The sequence below is a fragment of the Ciconia boyciana genome, chromosome 19 (assembly GCF_034638445.1).
Source record: "Ciconia boyciana chromosome 19, ASM3463844v1, whole genome shotgun sequence".
NCBI classification, from domain to species: domain Eukaryota; kingdom Metazoa; phylum Chordata; class Aves; order Ciconiiformes; family Ciconiidae; genus Ciconia; species Ciconia boyciana.
Window position 1 is genome coordinate 1,332,686 of NC_132952.1, and position 25,413 is coordinate 1,358,098.

General features: G+C 53.0%; 2 protein-coding genes across 3 annotated transcripts; both read left to right on the top strand.

Moving 5' to 3' along the window:
• The first annotated feature begins 2,418 nt into the window (after positions 1 to 2,418).
• SH2D5 (SH2 domain containing 5) lies at positions 2,419 to 6,461 on the top strand. The gene is made up of 9 exons (XM_072884302.1): positions 2,419 to 2,502; positions 2,661 to 2,741; positions 2,857 to 2,931; positions 3,195 to 3,338; positions 3,424 to 3,633; positions 4,543 to 4,711; positions 4,810 to 4,912; positions 4,993 to 5,152; positions 6,129 to 6,461. The coding sequence occupies exons 1-9, from the start codon at positions 2,419 to 2,421 to the stop codon at positions 6,459 to 6,461; spliced, it is 1,359 nt and encodes a 452-aa protein (XP_072740403.1).
• KIF17 (kinesin family member 17) lies at positions 4,813 to 25,251 on the top strand. Of its 2 annotated transcripts, XM_072883910.1 has the most exons (15): positions 4,813 to 4,912; positions 7,693 to 7,997; positions 10,007 to 10,153; positions 10,559 to 10,660; positions 13,186 to 13,375; positions 16,865 to 17,317; positions 18,390 to 18,487; positions 19,154 to 19,301; positions 20,353 to 20,441; positions 20,567 to 20,691; positions 22,776 to 23,007; positions 23,943 to 24,201; positions 24,485 to 24,549; positions 24,668 to 24,788; positions 24,876 to 25,250. In XM_072883910.1, exons 2-15 carry the CDS (start codon positions 7,767 to 7,769, stop codon positions 25,121 to 25,123), a joined length of 2,508 nt encoding a protein of 835 aa, XP_072740011.1. In that variant the 5' UTR covers positions 4,813 to 4,912; positions 7,693 to 7,766; the 3' UTR covers positions 25,124 to 25,250. The 2 variants fall into 2 exon arrangements, with proteins under 2 accessions (XP_072740011.1, XP_072740010.1); XM_072883909.1 differs by having other exon boundaries at positions 24,668 to 25,251.
• Positions 25,252 to 25,413: the final 162 nt, after the last annotated feature.

Genomic DNA, 25,413 nt, shown 5'->3' on the forward strand with positions numbered 1-25,413 from the left:
CAGTCTCCGCTTCCTGGCCAGACTGGGCTCCGTTATGTTATTTCTTCAGCCCCATCTGTCCTGGTTTTTTTCTTTTTTCCACCATTTCTACGCTATCGACTCTTCCGGCGGGCTCTGCCGGGGCATCTCACAGTGTCTCGAAGCAACCGGCGCTGGCGGCAGCCCAAGGTTTGAACGCTGCCATTGGGACCCTTTTCCTCACACCCTCAGGAGCACCAGGGTGTGAGATGGGGATTTTCGGATACAGCTCCAAGGGGTTAGACCCCATCTCCTCCCCAAACTGTTGCTTTCCCTTTCCAGGAGCCAAGTGCATCGCTGGGGCTGGGGGCAGCTTTTGCTTCGGCCCCGTGTGGATTGGCCGGCCGGAGGATTTTGGGGACCCGAGGCTCTGGGTTCGCATGGCCGCTTTGCAGCGAGGTCGGAGCTATCCCTCTCTCTGTTTTTCTGGTGAAAGCAGATAGTGGTGGGCAAAACTCCCCAGGGAATTCAGAAATTGGGGTGAAAAGAGTCTGAGCGTCGGGGCAGGGGGTGGTGAGCGAGCGAACGTGTGTGTGCATCAGGGTTAGAAATCGCTTCTCTGCTGGGCACGCCATAGGAGAGGAAAAAAAAAAAGAAAAGAGAAAAAAAATCAGTTGCAGCCGCGTTTTCCAAAAAGCCCGAGCCTTTCTGCTCGCCGTCGCTTCCAAGAAACGGAGAAAACCGGAGAGATAAATTGCAGTGATTCATCGCGGGCAGATCGGAGGCAGGAAATGGGAGTTCGCTGCCTGCCCCGTGCCCGGCGTGGGCTCGGGCTCGCCTGGGCCTGGCTGGCGGCGAGGGCCTGACGCCCACGGGTCGAGCATCCCTGCGCCGCAGTGGGAGCTGCTGGAGGAGCCACCCGGGGAAGGAAAACAACCGGCGAAGGCCGAGAGCCCGAGTGGGGGAATTTTTCGCCTGCGTTTCTCCAGAGCCATCCGAGCGAGCTGCCCGTGAGCCGGAGCGGGGAGGGGACCAGCGGGATGGGGGGCCCTGGGGATGCTGGGTATCTGGGTGTCGCACACCCCCCACACCCCCCCCTAAATTTTGGGGGCAGCATCCCTCCCTTGGGGACCTCCAGGGTGGCCGGTGGGCTGGGGGGCTCCATTGAGAAATGAGGCGTGGGAAAAAGGGGGCGGGGCTTGGGGGCTGCCTGCCCGCGGATTGGCTGGTGGGGGGGGGGAGACCCCCCAAATTGTGCCGAAAAGGAGAGGGGCAGCCCTAAGCTTGCAAAGGGGATGGGGGCACCGCAGGGACGCCCGCCCCCCAATTAGGGTGCGCTTGGAGCAGCCGGACCCCCCCTTCCTCCGTGTTTGCACCCCGGCGGCTGCGGCGTGGCCTCGGTGACACGAGTTGCGCCGGTCTCAGCCCGGCTGAGGGCTGGGGGGGGCAAAACGCCTTTAGGTGGCTGGAGAGGGGCCGGGCGCATCCCTCGGTGGGTGCTCTGGCAGAAAAAGCACCCCCAAACCTGCTGCCCCCATCGCTGGTGTTTTGAGGATCGCCCCTGAAGGACAGCCGTGGGGGTCTCGGGGCTGCGTGGCCGGCGGGGAGCCCTGGGGGGGGGCAGGATGGGGGGGACCCCAAAATCTCGTTGGGGTTCAGGATGTGGGACTGCATGCACCTCGCTTGGGGTCCGGACTGTATGCTTGGGGCGCGGGGACCACTTGCATCTTGCTGGGGCCAGGATGTGGGGACACTTGGGTTTCCTTTGGGGCTGGGATGTGGGGACCGCATGCATCACATTTGGGGTCAGGATCTGGGGACCCTGGCATCGTGCTCGGGGTCAGGACATGGGGACTACCTGCATCCTGCTCAGGGCAGGGACGTGGGACCCTCGCGTGGTGCTCAGGGGCAGGACACAGGGACCCTTGCATCGTGCTTGGGGTCAGGATGCCGGGACCCTCGCATTGGGGTTGGGGTCAGGCTGTGGAGACCCTTGCATGGCGCTTGGGGTCACAGGGGGACCCTTGCATGGGGGCTGGGACATGGGGACCCTCGCATGATGCTGGGGTTGGGGACCCTTGCATTGGGCTTGGGATGCAGGGACCCTCGCGTTGGGTTTGGGGTCAGGACTTGGGGACACTTTTACTGGGATCGGTATGGAGGGACCCCTGCTTCTGGGCCAGCACTTGGGGACATCTGCACTGGGGTCACGACTTGGGGACCACCGTACGGGGACCACAGCATCTCCCCGGGGCTCAGCGGCTGGAAACGGGGGACGGTGGGGGCAGGTTGTGTCTGTCCCCTTCCTCCTCGCAGGGACCGTGACCGGGGGCCAGACCCGGGCTCCCGTTGCTCGCTCCTGCTCCGTCACTGCCCTGGGTGGCTCCGGATAATTCAGATGCGGCACCAGAGCCGCTTAACCCCATCCTGATCCAGCCTTCGCCCCGAAACCCCGCTGCCATGAGGAAGAAGCCGGCCAACGGGAGGGGGCCGGATCCTGCGGCCCCCCAGCAGCGAGCCCGGGGCATCGCCAAGCCGGCGGAGGTGATTTACTCACAGGGGGGACCCCGAGATGAGGTTTGGGTGCATCCCCGTGAGCCTCCAAACCATCATCTCAGGGTGGTCCGGTTGCCCTGGGGGGACAATTGCAGCATCGTGGGGGGGTTGTTGCTGACACGGGTGGGTTTTTGCCCCCCCCTCAGTACGTGGGCTCCTTCGCGGTGGAGGACTTGGACCTGCAGCAGCAAGTGGGGCGGCTGGAGGAGCAGCTGCGGGCGCTGAAGGTCGGACATCCGCCACCGCTCCCCTTCGCCGGGAAGTGGGGGGACCCCGAATAGTGGGGGGGACCCCCAGGTGACACAGCCCGGACCCCCCCAACGCTGCATCTCTCCCGGCCAGGACTGCCCCAGGAGGAGGTCGGTGGTGCTGAGGTTCAGCTTGCAGGGGCTGAAGGTCTACGGTGCCGACGGGGAGGTAGGGGTGCTGGGGGGGGTCATGGGTGCTGGGGGGCTGGGGGTGCTGGAGAGGTGCTTTTGGGGGGGTTGCACCGCTCCGAGCATTGCTTTTTTTTTTGCTTGGGAACCTGCTTTGCATTTGCAAATAGGGTTGCAACCTGCCACGCATTTGCAGGTTTGCAACCTGACGTGCAAATAGGGGTGACCCCGGGACCGCCTGCACCCCGGGGGGGCCCGGGGGTGCTCGGTCCCAGTGACCCCACACACACCTTGTCCCTGCAGACGCTGCTGATGGCGCACGCTCTCCGCCGGATCCTGTACAGCACGTGGCGACACGCCGACCGCCAGTTCGCCTTCGTGGCCCGCAATCCCTGCAGCCCCGCCAGCACCCTCTTCTGCCACCTCTTTGTGGGGCCCCCGGGCGAGGTGCATGGCCCACCCCCCCAAAAAAAAAACCCCACCATTATTATTTTTTTGAATATTTGCATGCAGCTTCTTTCGCCTCCCCCAGGTCCAGACCCTGCACCTCTTGCTCTGCCGCTCCTTCCAGCTCTGCTACCTCCTGGCGCACCCCGAGGAGCAGGCGGGCGAGGGGGAGCCCCTGGGGGCCAGGGTGCTGCGGGAGCCCCTCAACCCCGAGGAGGTGTCGCGCAACGTCAACGCCCTCGTCTCCTTCCGACGCCTGCCTGCGCCCGCCGGCCTCGGCTCCCTGGGCGCAGGGGTAGGTGCACCCTGCCAGGGTGCTGGGTGCTGCCCCATGGGCCTTTGCACAACGGTTGCTTGCATGGCGTTTTCATGCATGGGATTTTTTGCACGGCCTTTTCCTGCACGGCGTTTTGCATGGCACATTATTGCATAGCACATTTTTGCATGGTGTATCGCACGGCTTTTCTTGCACGGCCTTTTCTTGCACAGCCTCTTTTTTTGCATAGCATCTCTTTGCTCAGCGGTATATGCACAGCGTTTTGCACAACCTTTTCTTGCACAGTGTTTTGCATGGCACGTTTTTGCACAGCACATTTTGCAAGGCCCATCCTGCACAGCCTTTTCTTGCACAGTGTTTTGCACAGCCTGTTTTAAATGGCATTTTGCAGGGCAGTTTTTTGCACAGTCTTTTCTTGCACATCATTTTGCACAGCCTTTTCTTGCACGGCCTTTTCTTGTGTGGCGTTTTGCATGGGGTGTATTTGCACAGCATTTTTTTGCACAGCAATTTTGCATGGTGTTTTGCAGGGCATTTTTTGCATGGCACTTTTTTGCACAGCAGATTTTTGCAGGGTGTTTTGCATGGCATTCTTTTGCAAGGCATTTTTGTATAACTTTTTTTGCATAGCATTTTTTGCATGCTGTTTCGCATGGTGGTTTTTGGCACAGCATTTTTTGCAAAGCATTTTTGCATGGCATTTTTTTGCATGGCATTGTTTTCACAGCATTTTTTGCACGGAATTTTTTTGCGTGGTGTTTTTTTTTCTATAGCATTTTTCTGCATGGCATTTTTGCATGGTGTGTTGCATGGCTTTTTCTTTTTTGCAGGGCATTTTTGTATAGCGGTTTTTTGCACGGTGTTTTGCACGACATTTCGCGCAGCAAGCATCCCCAAAACTCCCCTCACAGCCCCTCCACCCCCCAGGAGCGACGGCTGGAGGCGGAGGGCAGAGCTGGTGCCTGGCGCCCGGGGAACCCCTACTGCTCCCCGGTTCTGGTGCGCAAAAAAGCCATCCGCAGCAAAGTCCTGCGCTCGGGGGCTTACCGGGACTGCGGGGGCGAGAGCCAGCTCCACCAGCTGCCTCGCGATGCCGGTGAGTGCCCGGAGGGGAAACTGAGGCACGGTGGGGGACACGTAACCCTGATTTCGTGGGTTTTTGGGGGCGAAGAGGGGATTAACGGGCTCCCGCAGCGGCGGCAGGATGGGAGAGCAAAGGGGCGAGGAGCTTGGCCTTCCTCCCTGAAAACGAGAGCGTCCTCGCCGAGAGCGTGTGGGCCTTCGCCGGCATCGCCAGGTGAGTGTGCGGGAGCACCCTGCTCCTCGCCGTCACCCCACCCTCCCCTGCGCCCACCCGCCACCTCGTCCCCTCCCCAGGGACGGCGGCATCGCGCTGCTGCGGCGGGACGTCCCCGGCGCCTTCCTCCTGCGCCCCGAGCCCGGCCTGGCCAAGCGCTGGTGCCTGTGGGTGCGGGCGCCCTGCGGCGTCGTCCCCTACTGCCTCTTCAGGACCCACCAGGGCAGGTTCTGCGTGGAGGTGAGGGTGCTGCGCGGGGGCAGCGGGGCACGGGTGCATCGTGTGCGGGGGCACTTGATGCGTGAGTGCGCGGGTGCATTTGGTGCGCGGGTGCAGCGGTTGCAGCGGTTGCACCTGGGTAAGCGCATTTGTTGCGTCTGTGCGAGGATGCACTGGTGCATGGATGCACTGGGCTGTGAGTGCATTGGGTGCATCGGTGCACAGGTGCATCGGTGCATGGGTGCACAGATGCACTGGGGTGTAAGTGCTTTTGGTGCACCTACGCATGGGTGCGCTGGTGCCTGGATGCACTGGGGTGTGAGTGCATTTGGTGTATCTGTGCGTGGATGCATTGGTGCATCACTGCACGGATGCACGGATGCGTACGTGCATTTGATTAAGGAGTGCACGGGTGCATTTGCTTCATGGTTGCATCGGCGCACAGGTGTACGGGTGCCTCGGTGCACGGGCACACTGGCGCATAAGTGCGTTTGCTTCATAAGTGCATGGGTGCACGGGTGCATTTGCTTCATGGTTGCATCGGTGCACAGGTGCACAGGGCTATCGGTGCGTGGGCACATTTGGTTAATGGGTGCACCGGTGCACGGGTACATCTGTGCATGGCACACAGGTACCAATGGGTGTGGGTGTGCGGGTGTATCCGCGCTTTGGTGCGCGGTCACATTTGATTCGCGGGTGCACGAGTGCGTCTGTGCGTGGGTACGTGGTGCACGGGTGTGTTGGCGTGTGTTTGATTCATGGGTGCAGCGGTCATAGGTGCATCTGAGTTGTGGGTGTGTCAGCGCGCAGGGTGCAGCTGTGTGGGGATGCACGGCGCACGGGTCCAGGGGCGCATCAGTCCGTGCATGCATGGGTGCAATGGGTGCACGGGTGTATGTGATTCATGTGTGCACCCGTGCATTGGGTTTGCGGGTGCATGGTGCACGAGGACACGGGTGCTTCTGTGCATGGGTGCGTTTGGTGCACGGGTACATAGGTGTTTGGTGCATGGGTGCACAGCGCACGGGTGCACGGCCATCCTGGCAAGGCCCGCTGGCCACCGCGGCCTCTGGCCGAGCCGGGGGCTCACCTCTCCCCTCTCTCCCCGTGGCGGCGGCGCCGACGGCAGCACTCCAACGCCGAGTTCGCCAGCGTGGCCGCCCTCCTGGCTCACTACTCCGGGGCACCGGGGGGCTGCTTCTGCCGCCTGGCCCCCGGCCGCCGCAACCCTGGCTACGAGGAGCGGGACCCCGGCGGCGGGGCCACCGCCTGGGGGGAGGCCGCCTGGGCCCCCGCCACCCCCGTCGGGGTGCAGCATGAGCGGGGTTAGGCCCGGCCGCCCCCCGCTCGGGCATGGCTACCCCCAAAATCCCCACTGAGCTTTAAATCGCTGCCATCTGCCTTATTTATTCCCCTCCCACGGACTGCGCACGCGCTCGGCGGGCTGTACGGCGCGCATCGGGCAATAAACGGCTCTCGTGCTACCGGAGGAGAGGTCTGCTGGCCGCCTTGTGTTCCCGCGGCCCCGCCACGGCGCCGCGTGCGAGCGTGCACGCTCCCGCGCTCCCGCGCGTGCACTCGCGCTCGTGCACTTGCAGTCTCACGCGCTCGCGCTCCGCGGCACGCACACGCTTGCGTACTTGCACCCCGCGCCCGCGTGCGCTCGCGCGCTTGCACAACTTGCACCGGGCGCTTGCGCTCCCGTACTCGCTCCCATGCTCTTGCGATCTCAAGCCCTCGTGCTCTTGCACCCGCGTGCACCGCCGCGCTCTCGCACCCTCGCGCAGTTGCACCCCCACGCGCTCGCCCTCTCTTGCACGCTCAGGGGTCACGCTCGTGCGCCGGCACGGCTGTGCACGCCTCCCACGGCGCGCTCACGCCCCCGTGCCCCTGCACGCCCCCGCGCGCGTGCCCTCCTGCACGCCCCCGCTCGCACACGCGCGCGTTGGTGCACGCCGGCTCTTGCACACGCGCGCGCCCGCCCGCGCCGCCCGCAGTCACGTGGGGAGAGGGGCGGGGCCTTGCGCCACGCTGCCCCGTCGCTGTGGCAACCGCGTGGGGCCGCTGCGCGCATGCGCGGTGGGTCCGCCGGCGCTTCCCGCCTCCCCTCAGCCCCCGGCCCGGGCTCTCCTCAGCGCCCCTGGCTCCCTCCGCACACCCCGGCTCGCTTCGGGTTTCCCTCCGCTTCCTCAGGCTTGCCCGACACCTACAGGTTTACCTCAGGTTTTCCCTCGCCCAGTCCCCCTTGGGCTTGTCCCGGCTCCCCAAAGTTACCTCAGGCTTTCCCGCCCCCAGGCTCCCCTCAGGTTTCCCCCCCCCGGCCTGCCCTAGTTCCCCCTCAGACTTGTTCCAAGTCTCCTCCTTTCCCTTCATCCCTTCCAAGCTTTTCTCCTCCTTAGTCTCCCCTTCTCTGCCAGCCATTTTGCGGCCCCCCTGGCTCTCCTTCCTCATGCCAAGTTGCAGGGGGGTCCTTCCCCTCAGTGCCCCCAGCAAGCGGTGAGTGCTCCACCCCACCGAGGGGTGCAGGCCCCAGGGTCAGGCTTGCCCCTGCCTTCCCACAGGCCTGTCCAGGCCCCGATGCCCCCCCCAGCCCTGCCCAAGTGAGCGCGTGTGACGTTGAGCTGAGCCTTGAAAAATGACCTCGGAGGCGGTGAAGGTGATCGTGCGCTGCCGGCCCATGAACGAGCGTGAGAAGGCTCTCGGCTGCAAGGCGGTTGTCAGCATGGAGAGCGCGCGGGGCCAGTGCTTCCTCCAAAACCCCACCACTGCCAGCGAGCCCCCAAAGCAGTTCACCTTCGACGGGGCGTACTACCAGGAGCACAACACGGAGCAGATCTACAACGAGATCGCCTACCCGCTCGTGGAGGTGAGTGGTGCCCGAAGCAAGCCAGACACAGCCAGCACGTAGCCTGGGACGTGGGCTCAGGAGTTCTACGTGGGTAGGTGATCCCTAAGTGGAACTGATTTATGGACAGAAACAGCCCTGTCTGCTGTTTCAAGTGGCTTAGCTGCAACCCTGGGGCGCAGAGGAGGGCAAAACAGCGTCCCAGCGGTAGGCTGGGAAATTGGGAAGAAAAAAAAAACTTTTTCAGCAGCCAGTGGGGCACTGAGGGTAGAATTACACTTAATTGTTTTAGCAGATGTTTATACGAAAGATGAACCTCCCTGAGCAGGCCCTGGAGATGGGAGCTGGACAGAAAGTGCAGTGGAAAGTGATGTGAGGAGAAGGGGGACAAACAAGACTCCTGATGATTGTAGGGACATTTTTACTGTCAAGTGAGAGAAGAGACCACCTTAGAGAGGACAGGGAGCCTCAGCCTGGTTTAGACTAGCAAAATGAGAGGTGATATGTTTGTTTCCTTGTTAACACATCAGCATGGTAAACAGCTAGGGTGAGAAAGGAACCAGTTAAGCAAAAGAAACCCCAACCACCCCAAAACCCCAATTTTGTTAGAAGAAGAAACAGGGATAAAATGGCTAGTGATATTTTTAAGATGGAAGTTCCTGATCGTGAGAACAAGCAGGGTCTGAAACAGTAGATTGTTCGATTAATAGGGTTTTTTTTAAAATTTTATTTAAACCTTAAGAAATCCAAATATCTTCTGTTCCTACCGTGCTGCTCTGAAATAGGAACAAGTGAAAGTGAGGCCTTCTTTCAGCCAGCTTTCCAAGAGAACATTATTCTAAGCTAGAGACCATCCTTTTGGCCACCCTACTCGCAGTCAACTAGCATTCTAGTTGTCTCTCTGGGTTTCATAAGATTTTTCTTCCCTATGGCAAAAAGAGAACCTCCTCATGAGGTTCAACAAGGCCAAGTGCAGGGTCCTACACCTGAGTCGGGGCAATCCTCAGTTTCAATACAGGCCGGGGGGTGATATGATCAAGAGCAGCCCTGCGGAGATGGACTTGGGGGTACTGGTGGATGAAAAGCTGGACATGAGCCGGCAATGTGCACTCGCAGCCCAGAAGGCCAACCGCATCCTGGGCTGCATCCAAAGAAGCGTGGCCAGCAGGTCGAGGGAGGTGATTCTGCCCCTCTACTCTGCTCTGGTGAGACCCCACCTGGAGTACTGCGTCCAGCTCTGGAGCCTGCAGCACAAGGAGGACATGGAGCTGTTGGAGTGGGTCCAGAGGAGGCCACGAAAATGATCTGAGGGCTGGAGCACCTCTCCTACAGGGACAGGCTGAGAGAGTTGGGGTTGTTCAGCCTGGAGAAGAGAAGGCTGCGGGGCGACCTTATAGCAGCCTTCCAGTACTTAAAGGGGGCCTATAGGAAAGACGGGGGACAGACGTTTTAGCAGGGCCTGTTGTGACAGGACAAGGAGCAATGGTTTTAAACTAAGGGAGGGCAGATTTAGACTGGATTTAAGAAAGAAATTTTTTACAATGCGGGTTGTGAGGCACTGGCACAGGTTGCCCGGAGAGGTTGTGGATGCCCCATCCCTGGAAACATTCAAGGTCAGGTTGGACGGGGCTCTGAGCAACCTGCTCTAGTTACAGATGTCCCTGCTCCTGCAGGGGGCTTGGACTCGATGACCTATAAAGGTCCCTTCCAACCCAAAGCATTCTATGATTCTGTGAAAAATATTCCAGTCTTCTAAGTGTTGTCAACTGCCCTTCCACTTTTCAACACCTGCATTTCTTCAAGTTTTCCATTTTTGAGAGAAAACCATCAATTTATATGCCAGCAGAATGCATTTTTTTAAATTATTATTACACTCTGATGGCATATGAAGATCAAGCAGTTGTTTGTTTACTTCTAGCTCTTCCTTTAAAACACCTTTCACGAGGTGGGATTGAATCTGGACAACATACTTCCTGTTATGCAAAGGGTGAGGACAATGGCTATTTTATTTGGGTTTCCTCCATTTCTAGGGTGTGACTGAAGGCTACAACGGCACCATATTTGCCTATGGCCAGACTGGCAGTGGGAAGTCATTCACCATGCAGGGAGTCGTGGATCCTTCTACACAGAAAGGCATAATACCCAGGGCATTTGAACACATTTTTGAGAGCATACAGGTAGGTGTGTAACGATGTGAAAGAGATGCTGTTGTAAGATAGTGTGATATCGAGAAAGATGATTTTTGTGTCATACCCCAAGGACTGAGTGCCAGTCGCACCCGGGAGCAAGAATGGGGACAGGCTTTTGGGTATGCTGCCTCTCATCCTAAAGCTGAGGCCCATGTATAGTCAGATGAACTGCACCCTCATCTCTGCTGACTTTATGGACTCGTACTTGAGATGTTTAAGGTCCGAAAGTCCTTATAGTGAGTGTGTTGAGTAGTTACACCTGGGAATGCCAGGAGAGATTTGATGAAGTGCTGACGGGAGGTAGGCACCCAGTTGGCACTGAGGATCTATGTGGGCTGCCTACTTGCCGTCATTTTGAGAACCTTACCCAAAAATCGCTCTTGTTTTGTGCAGTGTGCTGAAAATGCCAAGTTCTTGGTGAGAGCTTCCTACCTGGAGATTTACAATGAAGACATACGAGACCTCCTAGGAGCTGATACCAAGCAGAAGTTGGAGGTGAGGCGGAGTCAATGTGTCTCAATTAGAAAGTGCTTTAATTTGCTCAGATATCACAAATGCCTTGCAGAAGTGCAATAATATGCTGTCAGAAGCTGAACGCCAGCATATGAAGATATAGCGATGAATATGGAAGCCAAGAGGAGATTTTGAGGGACTTTAGTGAAAGTTTAGTGGCAGAAGGAACAGGATCCAGTCCCATGTGTCCCGCTCAATAGCGGCCGGTAGCTTAGCAGAAGCTCCATGAAAATCATTACTGGACAAGGATGGAATAAAGTGCTCATGGGGCAATTTCTTCCTAATCCTCTTCATCTCACAACTGTCTCTAAAGCAGGAGGATTCTGTGCCTTACAAGTGTTTAATCTGATCCAGTGTAGCTGCGGATGATCTCATTATCTGTCTAAAACAAAAAAGGCTGATCCTTTTTTGAGGGGAGAGAGCAGATATTACTCCCTATGGGAATGCATGGGGAAGGCAGGTGGTTTCCAGGAACGCAGGAGGGTAAACTTTCCTGAAGTCCTAAACAGGGGGCTGATTTTTACAAAATTTACCTCTTGGTGGCTTTGCAGATCTTTCTGCATGTATTCCTGGGGGAAGCTGGAAATCTCCTGTCCTAATTTACTTCCTGGCAGGACTGCCCTTGTGAAGAAAACCGAGGCGCTAGCACCATCTGCCGCACACACGCACCGAGATGGTGACAGACCCAAACTGCCTCACGGGGCAGATTTTTTTTAACAGGCTTCTGGCTTTCAGGGAGGCAAAACCCTCTCCGCTCCATGTTCCAAGAGTGCTCGGTGTGTGGAGAGCGAGGGGTGGGAGAAGGGGACTCACTGTTTCGGAAGGCACTTGCTGCAGTTTCCCATCCTTTGTTCCACATCAGCAGTGACACCGGTTTCCATGACGACTGCAGTTGGCACTGGGAGGGCAGGAGTTGGGCAGAACAGTTTCCAGGGTAACACCATCACACCGGTGACAGCCGCTGCCTGTTGCTGCCTCTGCCGAGTAATTAAGGGAGGCATGAGGCATGTCCTGCTGAGACCGAAAGCCCAGGCTGACCTACTGCTTCCTTCTGTGTCGCCCAGTTCTCCTCCAAAATCCCATTTCTGTTTGTTCCTTTGCCTTTCAACATCAGTGACTTTGGAGACTCTGAAGCCCACAATCACCTCCTGCGGCATGAAACCCTGTAAAGAGCAGGTTTTACGGTGCTCTGCAAGGAAAATGCCCCCATCAGTCTGTCGTGGAGTTAAACAACAGCCATGTCCTCGGTTGGGTGTTCCTCAGGGACTCTGCAGCACCCTCAAATACAGCCGGGCCAGCTGCAGGGTTCCCCTGTAGCACAGGCAAAAGTCACAGTGTATGAACAGTCTGGCTGTGATTCTGTAACTGGATTCATCCTGGGCAGACGCAGCTTTAGAACAAGGCTAGAATCCTGCCTAGTTTAGTTTTCAGTCAGTTCTGCTCTGTTCTGTGCGGATTTTTAAAAGCAAACATGCTATTTTACATTGCTTCTGGTGGCGCGTGCATCACTAAAGCATCTAAAGATCTTCTTTGGAAGTCACACTGCCAAACGCAGTGTCTGTCACTCCGTGACACCGAGTCATGACAGCCATATCTTGATATCCCAGCTGGCACAATAAAGAGAGAGTTTTGGTTATGAACTCAGCGGATGTGGGGCGTAACATCACTGTTGAAAATGAATTCAGCTCGTTTAAAATTCCCAGTGTGGAGGGAGCTTCAGAGGGGGCTGGTGTAGGAGTGCAGGGATCTCTCAATTGTTTTGTGTTTTTTATGTAGGTTTGATGGATCATTCAAGAGTTTGAACATTTCAATTGTTTATTAGCACGCTGTATGAAATTTTTCTTCTGCATGATGGATAATTGGTGAAAAGATGCTGTTAGGTATTTAACACTCTGTCTCTAGCCAGGTGCCTGAATAGGATTTTAGAGCATCTTAAAAAGGAACTAATCTGGAGAAAAATTATTATAGTCCGCCTGTGCATGATGGGTGTGACACTGAGAATTTTGTCAGGGAGATAAAGACGCCCTCTCAGAGCGGAGGGGTTCAGCAAAGCACTGGTAACAATATCTGTGACTATTGAATCTGTGCTTTGATTTTTAAAAAGCTCCCTATGACTGAAGAGATATTAAAGCCTTTGCCATAATAGGTGAAAAACATTTCAGTTCTTTTTTAAAATATGCAGCTTAATAATAGGGGAGGTAGAAGGCGGCTCAGTGCAGGTTTCTTGTGGCCTGGGAGATGTCTGAATCAATCAGCAAACTTTTAACTTTAATTCTTTTTGCCTGCAGAGCCATGAAGGTGGTTCCCTCTTTTTGAGGGGTTTTATTCCTGCTTCAGCATACTAAAGCTTTTTGGTGGCAGCCAGATATGTTTTTGCCATACTGTGGTTTAATTTCTCCACATGCAAAACTTGCGTAGCCCTCAAGCTTCCAGACAGTTTCTGGCGCACCTTCCCGCAGTCTCGGTGTGTCTTGTTCTAACCTGTCTTGCGTTGTCCCTGTTTGCAGCTGAAGGAGCACCCCGAGAAAGGGGTGTACGTGAAGGGGCTGTCTCTGCACACAGTGCATGGCGTGGTCCAGTGCGAGCAGATCATGGAGACAGGCTGGAGAAACCGAGCAGTGGGTTACACCCTCATGAATAAGGACTCTTCCCGCTCCCACTCCATCTTTACTGTCAACATGGAAATCTACACTGTAGGTAGGTAGCTGGATATCCTGTGTTAGGCCTGGGCCTAGCAGAGCGCAGAATCTGTGCGGTCTGACCAGTCGCCCTCCAGCTAAACTTAGATCCTAAATTATTTTAGGTCCAGTAGAAATCAGAATTGTGCCCTGACATGGACATTCTTCACACTGTGAAACGGCTGAGTATTCAAAGTCTTTTTTTTTTTTTCCCTCGATTCCCCCTTGGGAGAGAAATGTCTTACACTCAGACTGAGAACATATTTAATTCTCCTTATATTCCTTTATCTTCTTAAACCTTTATTTTCAGCAAAGGGTGCTAAATCCTACAGCCCATACAATGGCTTGGAGTTCATATGTTGTACAGCCTGAAGAAACTTATATTCTTATCTGTCTTGTCTGACCTCCTTTACAATGCAAGTCAGATCATTTCACCCAACGATTCCTTCATTGAGCTTAATCACGGGGCACATCATTTAAGCAAAAGCTAATCTGGGTTTTAAAATGGAATTTTAAAAAAGAATCCCTTAATAATGTTTTAATGACAAATTTTCCTTTCTTGAGAATCTCATTTCCACTGGCATTTCTTTAGCTGATAAAGCTGCCTCGCTGGGTCTGAACACGGACCTCAAAAGGGTTTTTTCTGGGACTAAGAAACGAATTAGTCTCCTATATTCTGTCTAGTCCTTGACTCCGGCTGAGGCTGTGAACAGCTTGGCTTCATTTTCTTCAGCTGTTTCAGTCACAGAGGAAGTTACACCATGTCTTCCTAAGTTGTGGTTCCAGATGTTGGTGATAGTACCTCATTTTCCTCTATCCAAAATGGTGTCCATGGGATTTCTGGAATTTCTCAATTAGCACAGCCGGTGGATGCTAATCCTTGCATTATGTGGGTCTGTAAAATCCCAACTTTAGTCCTCACAAGAAAAAAGAAGTATTTACTCTCCTCCTTTGTGTTCCAGATGGGTGCAGGGCTCTTAATCTAGCCTGCAACAATTTCTCTGATTTAAAGCTTTGAAAACTTGTTACATGGAACAGAATGGCAGGTGGGGAAACTTGCAGTTTTGGCAGTTAAATGGAAGACAGCTGGAATATTTGAGGAGAAAGTTGAGGGTTCTGGCACAATCCCCGTAACCAGATGGTTCTACTAGGGTAATAATTAGTTGAAATAGTTAATGAAGGTGTATTTATGTTGTCATCTTTAGGCTTCATGAAGAAGTACATGGGGAAGTTCAAACTTATTTTCCAGTTGAGCCTGTAGTAAATTATAATTTACAGGGAGTTGATATTTTAAAGGATCTCTTTGCAGTTACGTGGACTAAAGTCCACGTAACTGCAGGATTCAGGAACAGGATTATGGCAAATACCGGGCTCTCTGGCTGTGGATGTATGAAATGTGCAAGTTACCATTAGTATTTTTACTGTATTTGGAGTAGCAGATGTTTTATTCCTTCACATTGTGCTTAGGGATTGATCAGTTAATGAGAAAGACGTCGTAGCTTTGGCCAGTGCTTATGCCACCAGAACTGGCCAATGGGCTGTACAGGAATTAGCCAGGCAAGACTTTCGGGCTGCTGCAGACGTTTTAGCAAGAGTCTGGGGACCTTGTTACACCATGGAAACTAAACCACTAAGCTCCTCAATTGAAACAAACAGTCTCCGTGGGCAAAAGGACTGTCAGGAACCAAAACAACTTTTTAATTGCCTGTCAGTGTTTACATAAACTGGGGGAAGGAGGGAAAGGGTTAGAAAACCTACTTTTTGTAACTGTCCACTCACCCCAGCTCTCAGAAAGGATAGTGAGAGGGTGCTCTATTTAAGCTCCATCTGTGTTTTTTTTCCCCAATTCTCCCATGTCTTGACATGCCAGAAAGATCTGGAGTGAAACAACGAGTCTGCTCTGCAGCGAACGTTAAGTTCCGCAGTTAACAATCTGTTGCTGTAACTGGGGAAATATCCTGGGGCAATAGATTTTAGATTCTTGTCTTTACCTGTGAACTTTTAACTTTCCCCCATGCAACATATCATTCATTGCTCAGGTTTAGGTATTGTCCACAGCTGTAAAACTTAACTCTGACCAAATTGAAGGCTAGGTTTTGTAGAAGTGTCTGGAAAAGGCCGGACTCAGTTAAAACCTTAATGTTCTTTTTGCTTGGAGTGCCAAAGGAGCTCTTCCCTGGAACTTGGGTTGTAATCGTGAGGGACGACTGGGACATGGACACCCAAGAGCGTGGTCCAGCACTTAGGACAGTATGTGATTTGGGAATGTGTGTCCAACTCTTTGCTCTGCATGAGGCTGGGAAAGTTAAGTAGCCAGTGAAACCGAGGGGTTCCTAAAGCAACCGAATGCGTGCTCTCTTAGTCACAGGGGATTTGTGTCATCACGTTAATCCAGCCTCAAAATGCAGGTCAGGAAGCAGATGTTATATGTGTGAGGTGTGCATCCAGGTAGCTGGGGAGCTAGCTGTTAACTTCAGCTCACATCTTCTCTTGCCTTAAAGTGGTATGATGGGAATGGCACGAGCTCACTGGGTCTGACTCCTCACTTGCTGAGATCCAGCTCCTCATCCAGGTGGTCCGGGCTGAGTGCAGTCCCGATTTCTTTCAGTTTTCCTGTTTCTCGCCTGCGTTCCTTCATTCTACTTTCTCACTGAGAATGTCATGAGTTGAGGAGGAACAGATGCCGCCGAGCATGCCTGCGTGCTGAGTCACGGCGCAGTTTTACAGCTATCTGGGCAAGAGGAGAGATCTGCTGGGCTTCTTGAACATTTGAGCTGTCTTGGGACAGAAAGCCAGATGGTGGTCCTTGATGGTGTCTGATAGGATGTGCTTTTTCTTTTGAAGCACAGCAAGAAACTTCTTGAATATGTCCATTGATTAGGGTAGGTTGGATTCCAGTCTTGAGAAAAGCTGTAGTTTGGGAGTTCATTGTTTCCCAACGTAGTATCTACTCCAGCCTTCCCACAGCAGTCTGTAGAGGTAACCCCCCTGCCTGTGTCTCCATGTCCCGTAGGTGTTCAGGGAGCCTGCTCTTTTGCCTGTGCTCTCCAACTAGCCCTGCTCCAGTTGCTGCTCATTGACTCCTCATTTCATGCTTCCTCCCTTTTTTCTCTTCAATTGTCAGACATTGTTTAATTTCATGAAACAATCTGAGGAGGAAAAAAGTTGTGTAAACTCATGGTCTGACCTTGTTACTTGCAGAGGGCTTTGCATGAAATTCTAAACACTGTGGAAATATGTGGAGGGGGTGTGTGTGTGCGCGTGTGTGTTCAGAGCTCACTAGGAGAGTAAGAATGTGTATGAATTCTTACTGTGCAGGATCTCGTTCAGGAAAGCACTAAAATGTGTAGTTCTAAGATTAAGTAGGTATTTATTTACTTAAGGCAGGGCCCAAATGCAGACAAAGAATAGGGCTTGAACTGGAATGTAATGCCAAGAGAGTCCTGTTTCTTGACTGTTAAGATGCTTCCTCTTAAGAAGAGCCTAACCCGGAATTGTTTTCTTGCAGATGAGCGAGGGCAGGACCACCTTAGGGCCGCAAAACTCAATTTAGTGGATCTGGCAGGAAGCGAGAGACAGTCAAAAACTGGAGCCACGGGGGAGCGGCTCAAAGAGGCCACCAAAATCAACCTCTCCCTCTCAGCTCTGGGCAATGTCATCTCGGCCCTGGTCGACGGCAGGTGTAAGCACATCCCCTACAGAGACTCAAAGCTGACCAGGCTGCTGCAAGACTCCCTTGGAGGGAATACCAAGACGCTGATGGTAGCGTGCTTATCTCCAGCTGATAACAACTATGATGAAAGCCTCAGTACTTTGCGCTATGCTAATCGAGCGAAAAACATCAAGAACAAGCCCTGTATCAATGAGGACCCCAAGGATGCTCTGCTGAGGGAATATCAAGAGGAGATTAAGAAGCTGAAGGCCATTCTAGCTGAACAGATGAGCACAAATAACTTGTCCGGTAGGATAGCCCTTAGTGGTTCCAGAGATGTTTTATCTTTGACAGAAAAAAAAAGAGGTTTTTACATGTAAAATGCTCACTGGATTTAACCTCAACCTGTCCCTTACCTGCTGGAGGAAGAGTTCTCCATTCTGGTAAAGGACTTTTCCTTCACTGTTGCCAAATTGACCTTACTCCGCTAGTAAAGACCATCTTGGTTATCCAGTATTTTCAATAATGACAAATTATGTTAGAAAATGCTGATGTGATTCAAATCCTTGGTGGTTCTCCGTCATTCTGGCTAGAATTCGGTCAGTCACAGAAGAGGGGTTTCAGCTGGCAGAGCAAAAATGAGCTGCTAAAGAAATAATAATGTAAAATTCTTTATTAAATATATATATGTTTTCAAATTTAGCATCCAGCCCCTGTTCTCCGACACTGTGAATTTTTGACAAGAGAAGGTTTGCCCTCTTGATGGCGCTGCTTACAGAGAGCAGCACTGTCCTCTCTGAGGATTCAGCCCAGCCTCAGCAGACTCGCTCTTTGCTATGAAGTAGGAATAGCAAATGTGGGAACCAATGGGTAAGAGCAGTCTTCAGGGAGCTGATCACCTTTTGAGAATTATGCCCTAAAAAAGGGCAACTTTCAGCAGAGGAATAAGGCCGTAAGATTTTTTTTTTTTCCCCATTTCTGCCACCTTTCAGAAACAGCTGTGAAGAAAGAAGGCAATTTCCTTGCACCTTTCATCTCCTTCCCAGTGTCTTTTATCTTCCCAATCTGTTAGCATAGCCCTGGAAACAAGTCTCCTGTTATTCTGTGAAAGAGATTAGATTTAGATGTGCTTTCATATACCTGAAGCTTAAACCTCTCCCCCTCTGCTCAGCACTGACTCCTTCTCTCCCCACACCTATGGAGTCCCAGGCCAGTGGGCGTTTTGGCAGCAGAGATGCTGGCACACGAGCACAGTTTAAAGGAGCGTGTGGATTGCGATGTTCTTTGCTGGCAGCCACGTTCTTTGTTCTGTTTCCAGGCATTCTACAGACAATCCCACCCAGTAATTGTGAGTGATTTTTATTTCTGCTTTGCTTTGTAGGGCTTCTACCTGCTGAGACTGCTCACCTGGAAGCAAAGCCAGCTTCCCTCCTCAAACCCCAGTTAGATGTTGAAGCAGAGAAGCAGCTGATCAGAGAAGTATGTCAGGAGGGGGTATCCCGTAGTGTCTTTGATGAAGGCTTGTGGGTTTTTATAATAATCATTACAAATATAGTGTCAGGCTGTGTGGTTCAGCCTTTTCAGAACGCTTCTCTTCCTATTTTTTTGGTCCTTGGGGTTCTCCTGTGGACAGAACGTGTGTTGATGGAGGCCTTATTTACAATGCCACTTTCTCTCAGCATTGTTCCCACCTCTCTGGAGATGAATTGGAATGGGTTCCCAAGAAGAATTTTTGAAGTACCTGTAACAAGAAGAGGAAACTACATGTGAAACTTAGATTCCTCCTGTCAGAGGAGGGAGAAATCGGGAGGAGGAAAGCAGTAGTCAAAGATGTTAGGAACAGTACAAGGATGACGATAAAGAGGGGATGTGGAGCCAGGAGGAAGAATGAGGAGTTGGGGGCCAGAAGGAAGTAAAACCCTCTACAAGGCTCCTTCCAGGGCACCACATCTGCCCAAGATAGTGGTTTCTAGGGCTAACTAGTCACCTTCCATCAATACTGTGTTGACTTAAATCACAGAAAAAGTCAATGAATACAGGATGGTAGAGCTTTATTGGAGTGGACAATAGGTGGGATGTGACCTAGATGTGACCTTCTGTACGGTCACAGGGCTGTTGCGTCAGGCTGTCTGCTGTGCCTTTCAGGAGTACGAAGAGAGGCTGGCCCAATTAAAGGCCAGCTACGAAGCGGAGCAGGCGTCCCGTGCCCGCCTCGAAGAGGACATCAGTAGCCTGAGGAATCACTACGATCTCAAGCTGTCTGCTCTCGAGGAGAACCTCAGGAAGGAAGCAGGTGTGGCCGAGGCAGGTGGAGGGTGTGCAGTGCAGTCTGAAGGTTCCCTGATGCTGTTAATACGCGAGGGGGTTGGCTTTAGGCGTGAGCAGACAGACTGTTTTTGCAAAGTCAAATTTGTGTCAGCCACTGCAACCTTTAAAGTGGCAGCAACTGCTACTGCAGCAAGTGCTGCCTGGCAGCAACAGCAGTCCCTGTTCTCAGCCCTCCCTTATTGACAGCAGGAGCGGTAACTCTGGCTCTCCTGGGCCATTCACGAGTCCCAGCTTCCCTCTTCCCTATTTTCCTGACTTCCCTGTCAGGACCAGCCTGGCCCTGCCCTGTAAGCCTTGAGGCGATGAAATGCGATTTTGTGAGTTTCTTCTGACTTAGCGCAGCGTTTCTCTCGAGCAGGGGTTTGAGCTGCAGAGATGACTGGTCTCGGCAGGCGCTGCTCTGTCCTGATCCGATTGGCTTTGCACAACTCACACGCCCAAGACGAGGGTGCCTGCCGCAGTCTCTTCCATTGCATGCAAATGTGATGCAGGGCTCCGTCTCCCGGTGGATTATCAACACCATCACTTTGCTGGAGGGTGGATATTCCTCTCGCATACCTATAAATTGTTGCCAGCTATCCTCTTCGTTACTGCTTTTCATTTATACTTCCGCAGTGCCTCAGAGCATGTTTTGCAATGTGCTTGTACAGCACTTATTGTCCAATATTAATTCTTGAACCTATATTCTTCATTTTTGATGCTATCACTTTCTAAGGTGAGAGGCTATTTTTTTCCCGCTCTGATTACAAATGTGCACCCCCCCGGCCTCTGAAATAGATTATTTGTGTGTAAACACGAGGCCCAGGCTCTCCTAACCCTGTAAAATCTGCATTCCTTACCTGATATGCCCACTGGGTCTTTGATGGCTTTTACTGACCAGCATAAGAAGGTAAATAACAGACCTTTGCCTTCCAGACACATAGTTCTTAGCTTTTGGTGAAGACTTTGTGTGATGTTTTCACAGATTTATGCTCTAGTTTTGCAGAGCTGATGTTGTGGGTATTTCCTCTTTTCAGCTGCCATGAGGACTGAAACTCCTCCTGACAAGACGCCTTTGCCTGAAGACTCTGTTGCTGCAGCAGATGAAGAACCACCGTCAGGCCAGGTACCCTTCAGGCTACTTCTCCCTCCTGGGTTGAATAAACCTGAGTGGGTAGCATCAGCTTCATCTGTCCTAGTACTCACATTGCATCTTCAGAGCTGCGGCCTTTGGTTTCCTCTTGTCCTCAGGACCCAGCAGTGCCTCGGACTGTCCAAGATGCTGGTGGTGTGAGCAGGGGGAGTGCTGGAGCAGAGGTGGCTGTCACCGCTGAGGGGATTTCCATGCCTGCAGACCAGCAGCAGGTGCTCGCCAGGTCAGTGACTACGCTGCTCCTGCTAACTGCCTCTTGTACATTGCTTACGACACACACGGGCAAGAAGCGACCCTGTTCTTCCATGATATTACAACTCTCGAGCTTCAGCTGTGAGTTCAGCATAGCACAAAACCAGGCAGACGCATATTCTTTACCCCAAAATGAACTTTGTCCTATTTGGGCAGATAAATGGCTGTTAGCTGCGGCGTTCCATGATGCCAAGTGCAGAATTATGAGAGACAAATCTGGAGAGGTCTGTGTCAGCAGATGTGAATGCAAAAAAGCGTGCTTTCCTGATAACAAATCCTGCCCAGATCTGTAGACAGGGAAATCTTTTCCTTCTCTGGCTTTTTGCAGGTGTAATTTATGAGGAGTTTATAAAGTCGAGTCTGGTGGGCGCCAGCAGAGCTTAAGTGCCCACAGAGGTTATGGGGGCAGCCTCCTTCTCCTCTTACAGACGGTTCCTGAAGGGCACCTAGAGCCCTCTCGTATCAGCACAAGTAAGGTAGCAGGCCTTCCCGCCGCTCACTGTGCGTGTGAATGGACAAGAGTGTGTCCTCCACGACTCTCCCTTGTCACTGAGGTCACTTTTGCCTCTAACTCATGCATCTGACAACATTTGCAAGACATCGGCCGGAACTGACATCAAAATTTCCTAATAATCACATCTTAGGGGCAGCATTAGACCCAGGGCCTGGAGCACAGGGCTGGGATGCGAGGGCTGCCTGGGCTGTTTCAGAAATACACACTCTCAGCAAATTCTGCTGATTTCTCTCTTTTACTCTGTCACATGGAATTATATTAAAATCAGAAGCGCTCAACATAAGATATATTGTGGGTGATGGAGTTTGATTCTGAAAAGTCTTGTGGTTTTTAACCATTCCTTCAGCTTTACTGTGAGCTCCTGTGGCGCGTGCTTGCTCTGTTGGGCCTCTCCCAGCTGGAAAAGGAGCTATTAAGAAACCTAGAACAGCAGTGTCTGTAATTTGCGGGCAATCCTGTCTACTAATGGAGAGGTCTCCAAAGAAACCATTCGTTTTGACTGTGTAACATCTTAATAGTCCTATTGCAGCGTTCCTTTTTGTGACAAACAAGCGAAAAATGCTCTTCCCATTCCATTGTTAAAATCAAAGTTCTCTGCAGATTAGGCAGGAGGGTTTGGTTCCGCAGGCATGGGGATTTTCAAAGCTGCTTGGTAAAAGCTTTACACATCAGGATGGCTGTGAGATCTCTGATGCTCACTCAGCAGAGCAAGGATTCAAGCGCACATTAAGCAAATGAAACTGAAGGCTACTTGGCAAGTGCAGGACAGTAGAATAGCAGGTCACCTCTGGTGGAGAACGAGCTCTTTTGCATGGGCTTGAAGATAATTAAGAGGCTGTTATCAGCAGAGGGTTTATCAGCAGCGGGATCTTCTCCAATTTGAGCCAGTGCTGGCCAACCTGAGCTATCTGCTCTGCCGCAGATCCCCGTGCAGACAAAGAGAACGGCTCTGGAGCATGGCTTTATTTCCATGTCGGAGTGTACGGGGCTGTGTGGTGTGGACATGAGACGAGCTCGATTTCAAATATGGGTCTGTGTCAGCGCTCAAGCAGAAACACTGAGATCACGCAAGTCATCAACCCTGGCTGATACTGCCCCAAAAAAGGAATTGTACTGTGGCTTCCAGCTGTACCACTCCCATATCCACCATTTAAAATGTTTGTTTGCACAGTTTTGGCACATTTTATGCTTGCCTTGAGAGTCTTTCAAAAGAAGAAGTAAGAATTGAAATATAAATTCCACAAAACAGGGTTTTTAAAGAGAATTCTGTGAGCATAGATATGGGTTTCTGGACATTCTTGTTGACAAAGGTGCTCAGGCTAACACGCGCTTTGCCTTGGGTCCAGGGGAGTGTCTATGACAGAAACTGTTAATAAAAGTGGAATTTGCCATGATTACTCAGGGCAGCAAATCTCATCAGAAATCACTGTCTTCTGTCCTGTGTCTTCCCAAACGTCATTCAGGTAAGGACGTGCGGCCTCCGCGCTTACGCAGACGGTGCTTTGCACCGCTGAGCTAAGAGAAGCGTTTGCCTTTTCCAGGCTGCAGATGCTGGAACGACAGGTGGTGGGGGGGGAACAGGCCAAAAACAAGGACCTCAAAGAAAAGCATAAACGCCGGAAAAAATACGCGGACGAGCGGAGGATGCAGCTGGCGGCCGCGCTGCAGCAATCTAACGAGGACGGCAGTGATTGGGTTCTGCTTAACGTCTACGACTCCATCCAGGAGGAGGTTCGAGCCAAGAGCAAGCTTCTGGAGAAGATGCAGAAGAAGGTGAGCAGCTCCCTCTTATCCCTGCTGAAGACTTAGGGAGCACCTCTTTCCTCTGCCGCGTACCTGTTTTTTTAGGTTAAGGAAATGTTTCAGGGCAGTATGTTGAGAGAATGACTCCAGCTGCGTGAAATATTTCATACGTGTGCCTGCATCGGCGCCTGTAAGGTTGTTTGCATGTATTTTTATGAAATGTCGGATGCAGCAGCCCTCAGGGTGGTGAATGAAGTTGTTGAACCCCCAAACCCCAGCTGTTTTAGAGGCCGGTCTTCCTGTGCAGCACACTGGCTGGAGGAGCGCGTCTGGTGATGGGAGAGGATGCGACTCCCTCTGCTGCCCTACACAATCTATTGCATGGCTTCCTCCAGTTCTGATGGCCCCGGGGATCACACCTGGGTTCCCGCAGGAAATTACACCGTGACAGGTTTTCAGGGGGAAAAAAAAAATAAATAAAAGCAATGCTCTTCAATTTTAGGCACACTTGCAAATCAGTTTTGCTCTGATGATGAGGCAGAATCGGAGGAGCTTCCAAAAAATCTGTGTGTGTGCCTGTGCAGTCCTAAACCTGCACGTTAAGAACTTGCTTTATTTCTGTATTTAGGTTATCAAATAAATATTGCACCTTTGTCATCGAATTAGGAACTCCCAAGAGTTCGTTAGCACCGGACGCAGACCACTCTAGTATGATTAACTTAAGGTCCATTCAAAGACTCGGCACTTTGGAGAAGTGTGAGAAATCTTTCATTAAAACAGATGTGGAATAATCTCTCCACGCAAATCTCATCCCAATTCTTCATTATCAGTTAGAAATCCTCCCAAACGCTGCAGCTTTTGCGTGTGTCTTTCCATCCCTCTGCCTGACCAATTCCTGTACTCCCAGTAACCATCGGTCTCTCTCCTTTATAATCCCAACGATTTATTTTGGTTTGACGTCCCAGCTGCAGGCTGCCGAGACCGAGATCAAAGATCTGCAGTCGGAGTTTGAGCTGGAAAAGATCGATTACCTCGGCACCATCCGCCGCCTGGAGCGAGACCTGATGCTCTTCCAGCAGCTGCTGGATCAGGTGCAGTCCCTCGTCCGGCGTGACTGCAACTACAGCAATCTGGAGAAGATCAAGCGCGAATCCGTCTGGGATGAGGAAACCGGCTGCTGGAAAATTCCGGAGCCCGTCATTCAAAAAACCCGCTTGCCCGCAGGTATGAGGAGCGTCCGGATGGTGCCGCCGGCGCCTGACTGCTTCTGGGCTTGGCAGATCACATTTGGGCCGCGCTGGCTTGTAAAATCTTATGCATACAGAAGGTTTGTCTAAAAAGTTTGCATAGTAACACCATCTAATGCGAAGCGCGGTACGGATCCCTTAGGAATCTCTGTGAGCCCAGTGGTCGGTGACCGGAGCGGTGACGAGGATCGGGGAGCGCAGTCAGGAGAGCGTTAATTGTTTTAGAGACGACGACCCTTTAACGCTGTCTCTTCTCACAGTTCCAGCCCTGCCACAGCCCAAACCTGCCTGGAAGAGCCCTTCGGCCGAGAGCAGAGAGCCAACGGTAGCGTGCGTTCCTCCTCCCTTTTGTATCGTATTTTACCCACTTTGCCCTATTTCTAAGCCGTAACCCGAGGGCTAGCGCAGAATCTGGAGCCGCTGACGGCGTTTTCCACTTCCAGCCCCAGGAAGACCGCTACAAGCTGGTGCTGGACAGGAACGACAGCGAGACCGTCGCCAGCAACTACTTCCGATCCCCGCGACCCAGCCGGAGCCTGCGCCCCGAGCCGGCCCCGCGCCGAGGTAAGCCCGCCTTCTCCCCGGTCCCGCCGGCCTCCCCCGCGGCCTGCCTCGGGTTTTTTTTTTCGAGGCAGCGCTTTTTCGGCGCAGCTCCCTTGCCCTCGACAGGGATTTTCCACAGGACGGGGCCTGGTTTTGGCGTCCTGCGAGGATGGACGCCCGCCGCGGCCCCCTCCTCTCCTCTCCCGGCTCCCCCGGGGCCGGAGGGGGCTGCGAGCGGCTCCCCCGCCGCGCCCCCGCCCCGGCCCTTCCGCCTCCAGGCCCTGGCCTTGGCCCCGCCGACCCCCACCACCAAGCGCAAAAAGGGCAAAGCCGGCTGCCACGGCCGCCCCCTCTGACGCCGCCGGGCTTTCCGGCAACGCAGGAAGACGCCAAATCTCTGCGGCTTTGCACCAAAACGCTCTCGCTGTACGTGGGGCTGCGGGACGGGGGCGAGCTCGCTGTCGCCATCTCCTCTCGCGCCCTGTACACCCCCTCCGCTGCAATAAACCAGTCTGGCACCCCGCTTTGAGGTCTTTCACTGGGAGCCTGCCTCCTCCCGCTCGGGGCGGCGGGGCCGCGGGCGGGAGCGGGGCCGGGGCCGGGGCCGACCCCCGCGCTGCCCGGCCAGGCCCCGCCGCCATCTTCC

What these genes read in the sequence shown, in the direction of transcription:
- KIF17 (XM_072883909.1), top strand. Translation starts at nt 7,767, where the DNA reads ATGACCTCGGAGGCGGTGAAGGTGATCGTGCGCTGCCGGCCCATGAAC. An exon ending in TCGCCTACCCGCTCGTGGAG is followed by an intron (nt 7,998 to 10,006) that starts GTGAGTGGTGCC and finishes CTCCATTTCTAG; the next exon opens with GGTGTGACTGAAGGCTACAA. An exon ending in AAAAACCCGCTTGCCCGCAG is followed by an intron (nt 24,202 to 24,484) that starts GTATGAGGAGCG and finishes CTCTTCTCACAG; the next exon opens with TTCCAGCCCTGCCACAGCCC.
- SH2D5 (XM_072884302.1), top strand. Translation starts at nt 2,419, where the DNA reads ATGAGGAAGAAGCCGGCCAACGGGAGGGGGCCGGATCCTGCGGCCCCC. An exon ending in CCAGCTGCCTCGCGATGCCG is followed by an intron (nt 4,712 to 4,809) that starts GTGAGTGCCCGG and finishes GGGCTCCCGCAG; the next exon opens with CGGCGGCAGGATGGGAGAGC. An exon ending in GCCTTCGCCGGCATCGCCAG is followed by an intron (nt 4,913 to 4,992) that starts GTGAGTGTGCGG and finishes TCCCCTCCCCAG; the next exon opens with GGACGGCGGCATCGCGCTGC.